The following is a 14,011-nucleotide window of genomic DNA, read 5'->3' on the forward strand; positions in this document are numbered from 1 at the left end:
GTTCCATGGCAAAAGCTTGATTTACATTATCATTTAAAAGCAGCAGATCAGAAGTATCCCTTCAACCTGAATTTAACAACATGATTTAACAATCTTCACCAAGTATTTCCCATAGAAAATCCATGCAATCCAAAAATCAAGTATGTGCAACTCATTTGTGGTGCTCAAAAGGTACTTCAAATATCTAAGAGGCCTCCTACCTGTACTGTTTAGAGATAAGCCAGGTCTTAAAAACCTTCCTGTTGAGTTTAATATTAGAATGAGCTGAAACAAAAAATCCATGAAAAACAGAACTACAATATGATACTGCACGTATACAAACCGCTGGATGATCTTTGCCCAAGGTCTTTTCACGGATAGCCAAGGCATCATTCAGGAGGTTTGCTGCATCTTTGTATTTGTTCTGGTCTCTAAATTGTAAAGAATCATAATTAACAATGGGAATTCAGCAAGGAAAGTAGTAAAAATTAAGGTGACTTTTGTACTGCCCTAAGGATGCTAGTACACAAGAAGACTAATTCAGAATACGTTCAGAAGTCAGGAAAAGCTGAAGACTGTAGCAGTAGTTTGCTGGTTGAGGTCCAGAATGTACTACTTCTACACTGCTGTCCAATTTACACCTCCAGATTATCTGGAAGTGGATACTCAAGACATGCACCGTCAAAAAAAAAAATCCCAACAACCCCCCCCACAAAAAAAAACCAACCAGAAAGTATCAAACCCAGCTTCACTTCCAGAGAAAAGGCACAGGCAAAAATGCAGCAACTTGTTTGACTTTATATTTAAATATAGAGAGACTTAAATATAGCAGGAACCTCTTGAGGGCTTTAACAGAAAACAGGGAAAGGAAAATAAAACAGACAAAAAAGTGTTACTCTGAACAAGTTGTAGCCAAATATTATCTTTTTAACTGATATTTATATCAGTATACAAACCTGTACACCAAAGCAAGTATGTTCAACATAGTGGCAACATCAGGATGATCATGACCCGAAGTCTTCTCCAGATCTTCAAGAGCTTGTTTACAGAGAGGTACAGCAACCTCATATCTACCTTGGGAAGCATACTGAATTACAAGATTATGAAGGGTCCTTAATCTTGCTGGAATTTCGTAGCCACCTTGTTGGGCAGCAGCAGCTGCACTGCTATGCTGCTGTTGAACTGAAATAAATCAACAAAACTTCAAGTTAAGATAAGACTAACTAAAACATCTAACCTTATTGCCCAAGGACACAAAATGAGACTCGATTAATTTTATTTCTCCAGTACAAAACATACTTCTCAGCAGTCATGCCATCCTGAGCAGTGAAAATATGGCTATTTTATTCTTCTTACTCTGTTCAGTGTTGTATTCTTGTCTATTAGCTCAAAAGGTCAAATGTAATAAACCAATGAAGAAAGCTGGAAACTATTTCAGCTCAGGAAATCATTAACAATTCTCAGGTTGTATCACAATTTTGCACTAATACTTGACTTCTCCTTACAGAAAGGAACATGAACATACACAAGTCAAAGACTTGCAAAAAAGTGCAATCTATTTGTCCTTTTTCCTTTATTCTCATTCTCTAAACATACTTATTTTTTGTTCCACTTAGTTTGGTATACCAAGGAGTACTTAAGGTTGGCACATAAAGGATTAAAACAGTTGCAAGAGAAATGGCACTGAGACACCAAAGCCAGCGTCAGGCTTTTGCTTTTACTTAACTCTCAGGCTTAGCCACTTATTTTTCAGTAGGTCTTAACCTTTGTTTGTTTCAGTTCCCACCCTTCCACTCCACTCCAAAACCTACAAGCTGTTCTATCTTCACCTGGGAGATTTCTGGAAAGCCTGAGAAAAGATCCTCTCACTCATTTTCATAAAGTTCTAGATATTACACAGGGTAAGGGCTCCAGCTGTGACCCCAGCTTTCTATTAAGCAAAAAGCCCACTCTAAGAGCAAGTGAGAGCCTTATACCATATCAGTGGAACCATACAATTTCAAGCCTACGCCCACAACCACTGCCTATCAAAGCACTAAAGTATTTCAGTGCTTTTCCTGGAGGTCAAGGAAATCACTGACATGAGAACTCTGACACACGGTAAACTGGAAAATAAGGTAGATGGACTACACCAGTATACAGACAGGGAAGCAAGAACGAGCTCAGGAGGGAGTTCATGGTCAACACTAACCTGTTCTGAACTCTTTAAGTCTTCCTTCTATTGATGGCTATGGATAGCATTACTATGCTATCAAAAATACAGTGTACTTATGAGGTAGACTGAAAACTGGCTTGACAACAGAGTTCAGAGGGTTGTGACTGGTGGCACAGAGTCAATTTGGAGGCCTGTGGCCTGCAGTGTTCCCCAGGTATCAGTACTGAGGCCAGTTTTGCTCAATATCTTTATTAATGACCTGAATGAGCGGATCAAGTGTACCCTCAGCAAGTCTGCTGATGATACAACACTGGAGGGGTGGGTGGCCAATACCTTGTTAGGCTGTGCTGCCATCTAATGAGATCTGGACAGGCTGGAGAGCTGGGTGAAGGCAAACCTCATTAAGTTCAATAAGGACAAGTTCAGTATCCTACATCTGGGGAGGAATAACAGCAGACACCAGTAAAGGTTAGGAGTTGCCCTGCTAAAAAGGAGCTCTGTGGAGAAAGACCTTGGAGTTCTAGTGGACAGCAATTTCTGCAGGGGACAGCAACATGCCCTTGTGGCCAAGAGTAACTTGAAGTACACTTACTTCCTTGTCCTTGATCATCTTCATCATTGGGAAATAAATCATCCAATGGCTCTTTGGCAGAATCCGTATCTTTATCCTCCTATAAAGCAACCCCAAACCCAAACAAATTGTTACACTTAAATCTCAGACATAGACAGTCCAAATTAGCACTGGCAAAGGAAAACCTCACATCCAGAACTTGGGAGCTGGCAAGAATAACATTCCTTATAGAGGTTTTATGAAGGTCTTATGTTCAAGTTTATTTACACATTTTGTCCCAAAACAATACAGGACACCTTCAGAAGAGCTAGGAATAGAAATCAGGTCTCCCAGATTTCAGTCTTAATTTAAGCACAGAAAACCACATTTACTATTCTTACAGAGACATTATGCCTAATGAAAGTACCCAAAGAAGAGTGAGCACTACTGAATACAGAACTGCTTGCTGTACATTTTTAGTCACAAATGCACTTTGAGATGCAAAAGGGAGAGGAATAATAGACCCAAATTTCTGACTACTCAATTTCTGCACAAATAATAGAATTTGCAGCTGTGATTGCAATTTGCAATTGTCCCGAGCAGAACAAGGGGACACAGTCTCAAGTTGTGCCAGGGTAGGTATAGGCTGGATGTTAGGAGGAAGTTCTTCCCAGAGAGAGTGATTTGCCATTGGAATGGGCTGCCCAGGGAGGTGGTGGAGGCACCGGCCCTGGAGGTGTTCAAGAAAAGACTGGATGAGGCACTTAGTGCCATGGTCTAGGTTGATTGGATAGGGCTGGGTGCTAGGTTGGACTGGATGATCTTGGAGGTCTCTTCCAACCTGGTTGATTCTATGATTCTATGATCTGGGAGGTTCAAAATTAAAGTAAAATAAATAAATACAAAGAACCCCAAGAAGGAAGTTCATCTCCAACAGTCTCCACCTGGAATCATATTATTTATGCACAATCCATCAGTGTATAATGATGTTAAATATCCAATGATACTTCCAATTTCCACAATCATCCCTCAATCCAGTTTTTTAAATGTGGCATCTACACAATACAAACAGTTCAAGTTCTCAGAAATGTTTCTCTCAGCAAGGAGAAAACCCAGGAGCTGAACAAATTCCTATTTTTCTGGCTTCCAATCCAGCATCTTTTCCCACAGATGAGAGAAAGGCAACTGATGCTGGCATTCAAATTCAATGGCAGAAAAATGGATGTGCTCTGCAAAAACAGCAGATTGATGGAACTAGACCTCAGATGGGGAGTTCATCATTTTAGGTGTGCTGCTTCCAGCCTCATACTGAGTACAAAAACCACTATTTTCAAAGGCTAAAAACAGGGACTGTCCATATGGTTAGTAAAACTACAAAGATGCTTTGCTTGCTTTGACTCTGTCTGCCAATTAAACTTCAAATAATGGCACTATTTAGGCCATCTACCGATTACAGTTCAACAGTTAGCACATCGAAATTCCAACATTCCCTCCTCTTGCTCCTTTTCTAAACAAGCTTCACTAAAAGCATTCAGCTACAAATACCAGGTCATGAAACAGCACTGAGAAGTTCCACGTGCAACTCACCAAAACAACTCTCGCTACTCAAATATGCTGAAAAGGATTTAGTCAAGCAGTCAGTCAAGCATGACTAAAATGCACACATTTCCACCATTATATTTCTGAAATAACTGATGATGAAAAACTGCTCTTTCCAAGACATGCCTGAGAAAGTCTGAATGAACAAAATGAGATCTTTCTCTACTGTGCCATTTAACTTAAGGAAACAAATTTAAAAGACAAGAAGGGCAGACAATTCAGAAAATTTTAAGTGATAAGTTACTTCTGCAAATTAGAATTTTCACAGAAATGCAGAATGTTAAAGGCCGGCAGAGGCCTTGAAAGATCATCAAGTCCAAGCCCCCTGCCAGAGCAAGATCACCCCTACCAGATTACACTGGAACACCCTATCTGCCCCTTTTTCACTCCACCCACCTCATTTTGCCCCTTTTTCCCCTAAAATCGCAGAGCACCTGGGCTCTGCTGGAGTCTCCTCCCACTCCAGGTGTGGTCACTTTGCCCTCCCTGCCCACTCCCCTTTTTAATCCCCCCAGGAAAGACAGAAGCCCTTAGCTATGCCCAACTGGGCAGAGGGATCTTCCTTCCATCATCACTGGTGAGTGCTCATGGTGCACACTGGGTGAATGGGAAGGGGACAAAGGCTGGGCGGCCTCATGGCCCCCCGGTTAGGCAGGAGAGAGTTGATTGTCACTAACATCACCCATGGGTGCTGGCTGGGTCTTTTTACTTAGGCTGAGCTCTCCTCTGTTTAGCTGCTTCTTTCTGCTCACTTGTAAAACTGTAAAAAGGGCAGGACTAAATCCAGGCCTGATCATCTGGTTGTCCTCAATCACAGAACTTTAGAGGTTGGAAGGGACCTCCAGAGATCATAGGGTCCAATCCCCCCTGCCAAGGCAGGATCACTCAGGGTAGTCCAGACAAGAATGCATCCAGGTAGGTTTTTAAAGTCTCCAGAGAAGCAGACCTCACAACCTCTCTGGACAGCCTGTTCTAGTGCTCTCACCCTCACTGTAAAGAAGTTTCTCCTTATGTTGAGGTGAAACCTTGGACATTCAAGTTTATATTCAAAACTCCTTTTCTTATTGTGGCTCACCACTGAACCACAGAATCCACCAGGTTGGAAGAGACCTTCAAGATCATCCAACCTATCACCCAGCCATAGCAAATCAACTAGACCATGGCACTAAGTGTCTCATCCAGTCTTTTCTTGATGGTGACTCCACCATCTCCCTGGGCAGCCCATTCCAATGGCAAATCACTCTCTCTGTCAAGAATTTCCTTCTAATATCCATTCTATACCTCCTCTGGCACAACTTGAGACTGTTCCCCCTTGTTCCTGGACACACTGTTGGCTCATGTCCAGCCTACCAGCTACCCGTAACCACAGGTCCCTTTTTGCCTGGCTACTCTCCAGCCACTGTCCCCAGCTTGCAGTGCTGAAACTGTTATCCATTCTCTCTCTGAATTAAAGTGTATGTAATATAACTGACTAGCTAAACACAACTGAAAATGTGCAAATGATCACAACACCTAGCAGAAGGTCTTGAAAGGAGATTCAATAAATTCTCAACAGAGAAAAAAACCTACACACTGGTTTTACTAAATAAATATTAAATATTTTTCTTGCAGTCAAAAACAACATCAAGTTCCCTATGGCCTCAGAATCTCTAAAGGTTTACACTCCCTACTTATTTTAGCTATTCAATTTACAGAGGGAAATGTTTGGTTTAGGTGTTGGGGGTTTTGGTTGGTTTTTTTTCAAGCTAATTGATACTAAGTTAAGTATTTATGGATTGGTTTTTTTTTTATTATCTCCAGGCAGTAAAACCTTTACTCTCTTATAAGAATGAACTGGTATCTCAGAATCCTTCTGCAAGTAACATGACACTAGTACAAAGTAAGTGTTGCCACAACAAGCTTATGTAAGAGACAACTAAAAATCTTCTCTCTATCATTTCTTGGTAACTGGTCAGATACATGTAAACTTAAAGTGAGTTTTACTATACAGCTACTTACTGATGGTGAAATATCATCATCATATTTTTTTAATTGATTCATGAATTCTAGGTGCTTCTTTTCTTCCTCCAGTTGTGCCACAGACTGCTCACTCTTCTGTAGTTTCTGTTGGGTATTGGCTAGCTCATCCCGTAGCCACTGATTTTCCTGGCATAGTCTGCGAACCTGAGCACGCAATTTCTGCTTCTCTGATTCTACTGCATTTAAGTGATTTGACAAGGCCATCATCACCTGAAAAGTAGAAAGTGTCACATGATATATTTCCTCTGGCATGAAGTCCTGCATTTAACAACAAAAAAAAAAAGCCTTCTAGTATTTAAAATTTGTCAGCTGTAAAATCTGGTGAAGAGGTAGATTTCTCTTCTTTACATGCCTGGTTCTTTCTTTTCCACCAAACTTTTTTTTACCATTTTTTCAGCCAGACTTAAGCCTAGAGGAACTATTTACTAATGACTGCTTTTCACAATGCTATCACAAGTCAAATTGTTTCAGAATTCCCTGAAGATTTCATGTAATCTATATAAAAAATTTAAACTAGGATTTAGATTACTGTTACTAGGATTTAGGTAACTGTCTGTTCCACTAACATGAAATGGAGCAGTAATACTTTCAACTTAAGAGACCACAAAAATAACCTAAGAACTAACACAGAGTTCTAATTGAGCAGCTTTCAGACAGAAATGTTACATGTGCTTACAGTTCACAAAGATGAACACCTCAGCATAAAAATACTACTTCAAAAGGATAATTATCCTATTGAGATATAAATACATAGTTGAATACATAATTTATACAAGCACTTTACATATACTTAAAAGTGAGTGTGAAGACATTCAATGAGTTTGAACAGTCACATTAAGAACAAAAAACATGTACAGGCTGTAAAAGCAGTCTACTTGGATTAAGGATATTTCTGCATTGCAAAGTAAAACAAAAAAGGAGCTTGCTAAGCGACAGCCAGAAACTGTGTACAGAAGACACTCTCCCTGAACTGTTTGTATTATCTCCCACTGATGCACATGGACCAGCTAATAAGAATTCAGAGAAGTACATCGTACAAGAACGAGCCACTGGTGATAATAAAATACTTCTTTTAGATTAACTTGACTCCCCCAAGTTATCAGTATTTAATTTCCTCATTTTCATGCTTCTTTAAAAAGCACTTCAAGGTAACTGTTTTTAAAACTAAATACTTCATGTGAAACAGATGGTGTCCTTAGCTGAAATTTCAGGCCTCAAAAAGAAGACATCAAGCTTTCAGAAATTACTTTTCTTTTCAATAAAGGTAAGAAAAACTCCAAGTCCAAATCTCCAGACTTCAGCACCTACCTGTTTATATTTTCAAAACTGTTAATCATGTCAATTACTTGGCCTATTGAAACAGTAGCATTTGTAATATGAGAAAGTACATTTAGGATGTTGGTGGTAATAGGGTCAAAATACTCAACATTGTACAAGCTACAATAGCAAATTAAAATCCTTTGCAATCTCACTCTGCAGAATTCAGTGAAAGAAAACTTTGATTATTTCTTCAGCAAAGTCAGTTTCATTCTCATGGAACTACATCATACCTATACCCATGTCACAAAAACATCTATAAAATATTTCCACATTTTAAATTCTGCAAATCAAAAGAAAAAACCCAGACACCTACACTGATGCAACTGTAAGTGTGCAGAAAGAGTAGGTTTATCAGGTCTGAGAGTAGTAGTCTGAAGTGGAATTGGTTTCCTAACAAAGGCAGCAAATGCAGACTTGGCTCATCGTCATCACAGCTCACAAAACAACAGGCGGGGCAAACTAGGCAGAATACCTGCAACTAGGGCTCCTGAGCCTGATGGAGCCAAGAGTCAGACCTAGTTTTTTGGAATCTGAGTATCACATTGAAGTTTAGGAGAGAGAAGTTACTCATTCAACTCTCAGATCTTCTACAAACAGCTGTTAAAGGTAACTAATGTGGTTTTATTCCATATAGCTTTTATTTCCTTGCAGTACAAAGGATCAAAGCTTGTACAACATGCTATAGCCTGAGAGTCTGCACAATTATGTCTACAGGCTCTACATTCCCATGTCTGGTAACCCATATTTGTTCATTCTCTCAAGCCTCAATTCACCATGATCCAATGCACACAGCTTCCAGATCACCAAACAGTAATAGCTCGATCCAGATGAGAAGGCCAAGCACAGTTATGGAACAATATAAAGCCTATTAATACAGAGCTGACTCACTGGCATTTTCAACTCAACTGCAAATACTTTGCCATTTTATACTGATGACTGTGTCACAACACATTGTTTCAGGTTTCTGATCTAATACAAAATACCCTAAAGTTGGACTGTAAATGGTCCTGCTATCCTGACTGAATGTGCATCTTTTCTCTCATCTTCTGCAGATCACACCTTCATTGACTAAGATAGATCACAGAAATTTGCTCAGAGTCCTTTCTTCATCATTTCAAGTTGTTCAGATACTGTACAGAACTCTTAAGCTTATGTTTAGGTTCATTTTAGGTTTAGCAAGATTATATGCACAACTTTGAAGTTATAGCAGAGCTCAAAGATTGGAACAAATAATCTGCATGGGTGTGAGACTTTCCTATGCAATAATTTAGATTTATAATGCTAATGCTCAGGTTTTGAGCTACTCAAACATTACCTGCCTAGAGCCATGGAAAAGCCTGAACAGAAAATACCAACTGTATCACTGAAGAGAAACTCAGTTATGAGCTTTAGTGCTTTAATACTGAACACATAATTAGTTCTGTAATACAGCATGACACACAGTATCTACCTCTATTAATTACATCAGTCTTTTTCCTTAACACACAGTAGCAATGTAAATGTCTCAGCCCATTACATCTGTTCAGTCCTCCAAGTCTGAAGCGTTTCATTTCTACTGCAGTTTTACCTGTGCTTCACTAAGGCCAAGCTCCAGCATTTCCAGTGACTTTCGAATCATGTTTGACTTTTCTTCAACCAGATTAGTTTCATCATCTTTCTTCAAACACTTCAGTGTTTCAAGTAAGCTCTGTAAAATTGAATTGTGTTCATTCTTCAGTGCCTCTAGTCCATTAATCACTTGCTTAGTTTTGGCAATAATTTCATCTTGAGTAAGCTTCTCCAACTTCTCTTCTTTTAAATACACCATTGTGGACATGTTTTCATACATTCTGAAATGGAAAAGTTACACTTAGTTAATCTAGACAGAAGAATAAAATAAGCAATTATCTATAAAGCTTTTCTTTAAGCAGTAATTAAAAAACACTATTCAGAACAGAAGTGTATTTTTGCACAACTTTTACAGTATTTAAAGTCCTACATTTGAACAGTTTTCCAGTTTCTGTTTCTCAATTTACTATTAATACTACTTCAAAAGGCAAACAACAACAGGAATAAAATATAGACATGTCAGGAATTTCTAATGAGTGTTGTAGAACAGGGCTGCATATCCAAGATTCTGTTTTGTGCAAAACCAAAATATCTGGTGTACAGAAGACATCCTATAATAAATACAGCTATTTGCAGATGCCATTGTAAAGATAGTTATCTTTACAAATATCCATAAAACAGAGCTTGAAGTACTTGAAGAAGAACCGTCCGACCCTGTAAAAGGGCTGCTCAGTCAATGATAGGAAAAAAATCATCCTTTTGCAGTAAGAAGGAAACATCATCTTCATCCTTTTCCCAAGGCTACAAAAGCTCTCATCACTACATGTTCTGAAAATAATGACTACCCCCTAAGACGACTTTACATTGATTACTGGAACTCTGCATAGACATATGTAACTCTATATAATAGACATAATTACATACAGGTCTGTTTTGGTGAAGCTTCAACAGCTGTCTCATGCTGGAAAAAACATTTGTGTAACACAATCTTCTGAGAAATAATTCACTGTGCTCTTTTGTCAATATCTCATGCGCTAATTTAAGGCTAGCAAGCTTCTGGATGTTTGTAAGCATCTTGACCAAATGCAAATGAATATCCAAAACCATTTTAGAAACTCAGGTAGCTTTATCGCCACACATGCTGCTACTGAAGTGACAAACTAGTATGACAGTGTAATAAACCAAAAGAAGACAAAGAAATAACTTGATCCTCTTTAAATGTTACCAGAGGAAAAAACGCTCTATAATTAAAATAACGAACTGAGAAATTGGTCCTTTATACTTAAGCCCTTTGTGTGAACCAGAAAATCTAATTCAGATTAAAGCAGAAAACATTTTTCAAAAGCAGAGAATTAATCACATCTTTGTAGAGACACTTGAGAAGCTTTCCTAAACTAACATACAAAATGTATTACCTAAAGTGTGTTAAAACCTAAAAGTATGTACAGAAACAAGTCTAAAAAAGAAAGCCCACTTAAAGCCCACATTAAGCATGTCATAAGGAACATGCACACATGCAACACTTCATGACAACTGCCAAAGGATGTGCCTATCTGGTCTAGTATTACATTAAAAAGGTTGCTCTTCCTGCTTCTACACACTCAAATTACACTCTCTATAATGACCTCCTGCAATGTGATATCTAAAAAGCATACCCATCTGTCACAAATGAGGTGTGCGCTACACTGGTTTATTCTGCAGTCATCTATTGTTTGAAAGCAGAGATAATGCAAGGAAGCTGTGAATTTAGCTTTACCACAGCTTCATTCAAGAACTATTTTTTCCACAGATATATGTAATACAGAGCATACACACCAGGATAAAACACCTAACCTAGCATGGCATAAGAAATCGACTCACCAAAACCAGATGAGCATAATGATAGTTACACCTTTCCCATTTATAACCTGAGAGTTATTTCCCAGAATAATTAAATGACAGTTTTTAAAGTACATACTCTTTAAAACTGCATACAAAAAAAAAAAAGAGAACTGCCATTTTAATGTGAGACAGATTTGTAAAAGCAGGCTTCCAACATGGACAGTCATGTAAGAAATTGTTATGGATTGTGGTAACTTCAGCACGCAGCTCAACTCTAATTACCGCCGGCACGCTTTCATGCCTTCAATTAACAATTTCCATCCTGAATGCAAAGTACTGAACTTTTGATCATAAGGAAATACGAACACTAGAGGACATCCCTTAACACAAAATGAAAGCTCCTATTCATTACATTTTTGGGGAAATACAATTTTTTTGAAAAAAATAGTTTTTCTGCCACATTCCAAAATAAGCACATGATCATCTCACTGCCTTATGCGAACAGGAATAGCAATTCCTTCTACACGCCTCAGTATTTTGTACATTATATATTATACTTCACATATTCTACACTCAAGACAGAAGGCAAGCATGTGCATGTGTGTATGTAATGCATATAAAGGTGCTGGGGGGTTTAGGTCTATTTAAATTACAATAGAAATTAAATTAAATCTAGGTGATGAATACAGATAAATCAACAGCCAGTCACTGATACAAAAAGAATACACAAAGCCTCTGCATATTACAAACTACAGTGGCCCTTGCAATGGTGATACCTTCAAGCAGAAAGAATAATGTAGTCTGGGAGGTACCTATCCAACATAAGAAACCCAGCACAAAGACACATCTGTGTGCACTGTTATATCTAAGGTGTGAAACAGACACCAACATGTTACTATTAGAAGAAGAGGTTGTCAGCTCATAGACAGAATTAGGCATGAATACAATGATGTTCCAACCCAGGAAGGCAAAACCAATACAGAAGCTTTTGAACCAAGAAAAGCAGGTTTAAGCTCAATGAGGCAAAAAATATACTTAAAGCCTATCACCCAGCAGACCTGCTTTAGAAACACATGCTTCTCATTTCAAGCCACCTCATTCCAAATCAAATAGAGCTATAATCTTCCACTGCCTCAGAGCTACAAATACAGGCAACGGTACTGGAGGCAGTGTCACATCAAAAGCTACATCACAACACAGACTGATTTGAAGGTTCACATAGCCTGGGAGAGAGATTCTGAAGTCCCTGCTAGTGAAAATTGTTAGAAACCAATCTTTCCTGATGACAGGAAGGGAATAAATGTTTCTGCACAGGTTTTGTACTGTGTCTGCTTAAATGATATCTGTATAAAACACTACAGAAAAGCTGGACAATGTTTTTCAGAGTTAATTATAGATTATGCTTGGGTATATAACTTAGAAAATGGAAGGAAAATAAATGTAGTTTATCATGCTATCAGATCTGATTATTTGTAGGAGTAAGATTGACAAATATCTGGTATCTTTTAAGAGTAACACTAAGGTGTGGAGCCATGCTTTTCTAAAAGTACACTTTACAAAAGAGCATCAAACAAGACCATATTTGAATACATAATCACAGAACTAGTTTTGCGTACCTTAAGGCAGCAAGACTCATATAGAAAGCAAAAAGGTTAAGTCTGTATGCAGGAAATAGACATAGATGTATACAAAGAGACAAAACCTACCATGCCTTTCTGTCATCGCTTTTCAAAAATGCTTGGGTTTTTTCCCCTCCACAAAATAAAGGGCACAGTCAAAGGCTTCTTAAAATCTCTCATTTTTATCCTGTATACACTGTACTGCAAATTTTACCTAGTGCAGGAATTGTAGGTTCAAATATGGATTTTTAATTCCATGTACAATCTAAAACAAAACAAGGCTTTAGCTGGAAAACAGAATTTTGGATGAGAGGAAAAAAATGGAATGCAGTCAGAATCACAGACTAAGCATCTGGCTTAATCAATTTAGGTATCATATCAAATATGTGCTTGTGCAGATCTTGAGTATTACAGTCCTGATTTACTTACCTATGCTAAAATAGAAAAGCCATTTAACACTTTCTAACACTTTAAAACTTAAAAACAAACAAACCAAAACCCAACCAAACTAAAAACAACCCAAAAACCCCAAATCAAGCCATTTTCTTCAAATGCACAAAACAAATGAATTCAGACAGATCAATATTAAAAGCATTACAATGATTCCTACTAAAGAGGTTTATGCAGATATTAATAGTGTCAAATAAATGGATATTGAATAGCAAGAACGTGAACTGAAGCAAGCATAAAGATAAGAGTCTAGTGTCTTTCAGGCATGTAACTGGTGGGATAATCTCATCATATAAAACAACTTAAATGGGTTAAAGATATAGCCATTTAAGTACTTTGTTACTCATACAATTTTCAAACCAATTGCACTAGTAATGCTGACATCACAGCTTGTTCCTAAATTCTACAGGCATCAGAGCTAGCTACTTTAGCTCTTCAGTTCATATTTAATGATCTCTTAAACAAAAATAGCTTTTCTTACTCAGCTGCTTTTAAAAAAGTCATTTTCCAGCAGATCACCTCAAAGAATTCTTGAGTCAAAATGCGTAACCATATAAATCCTTTATATATAAAAGTGTATGAAAATTTACCAAGGAGAAAGACTTTCCTAAGAAGCTCAAGAGATTATTTTGCCCCTGACTGAAGATCAGCATGGGTCCTAAAGAAAACCTTCTAACTATTTATTTTCTTGCCATGCATCCCTAAGTATTTCCTTTCTTGGTATCGATATTTTCATTATTCAGTAGCCAGGTTTTAAGTACTATAACCTTGAAGATATTTTTTTAATCACCTAGTGTATCCTCATTATTGGTTTAAAATACAATTTAAAAAACCCACTGAAGTCTGTAAATTACTGTGACAAGTCAAATTTTCCCTAAAACTTTTCCTCTGACTACATGGATTGCAGGCAGGACAGCTGAAAATTCAATAATAATGGGTCTATACACCAGC

At 37.9% G+C, this 14,011-nt stretch overlaps 1 protein-coding gene across 5 annotated transcripts in view; it reads right to left on the reverse strand.

Annotated features, from left to right (window-relative positions):
• The window catches only part of KLC1 (kinesin light chain 1), a 46,888-nt gene that overhangs the window by 20,978 nt on the left and 11,899 nt on the right, over positions 1–14,011 (reverse strand). For all 5 annotated transcript variants that reach the window (XM_064165852.1, XM_064165781.1, XM_064165922.1 and 2 more), the window contains exons 2-6: positions 9,190–9,451; positions 6,282–6,512; positions 2,727–2,805; positions 936–1,161; positions 323–410 (exon numbers count right to left, since the gene is read on the reverse strand). In XM_064165852.1, the coding sequence (XP_064021922.1) occupies positions 323–410; positions 936–1,161; positions 2,727–2,805; positions 6,282–6,512; positions 9,190–9,450 (885 nt within the window). In that variant the 5' untranslated portion in view covers position 9,451. The remainder of the gene's footprint in view (positions 1–322; positions 411–935; positions 1,162–2,726; positions 2,806–6,281; positions 6,513–9,189; positions 9,452–14,011) is intronic.

The sequence above is a fragment of the Pogoniulus pusillus genome, chromosome 1, assembly GCF_015220805.1.
Source record: "Pogoniulus pusillus isolate bPogPus1 chromosome 1, bPogPus1.pri, whole genome shotgun sequence".
In the NCBI taxonomy this organism is placed as follows: Eukaryota; Metazoa; Chordata; class Aves; order Piciformes; family Lybiidae; genus Pogoniulus; species Pogoniulus pusillus.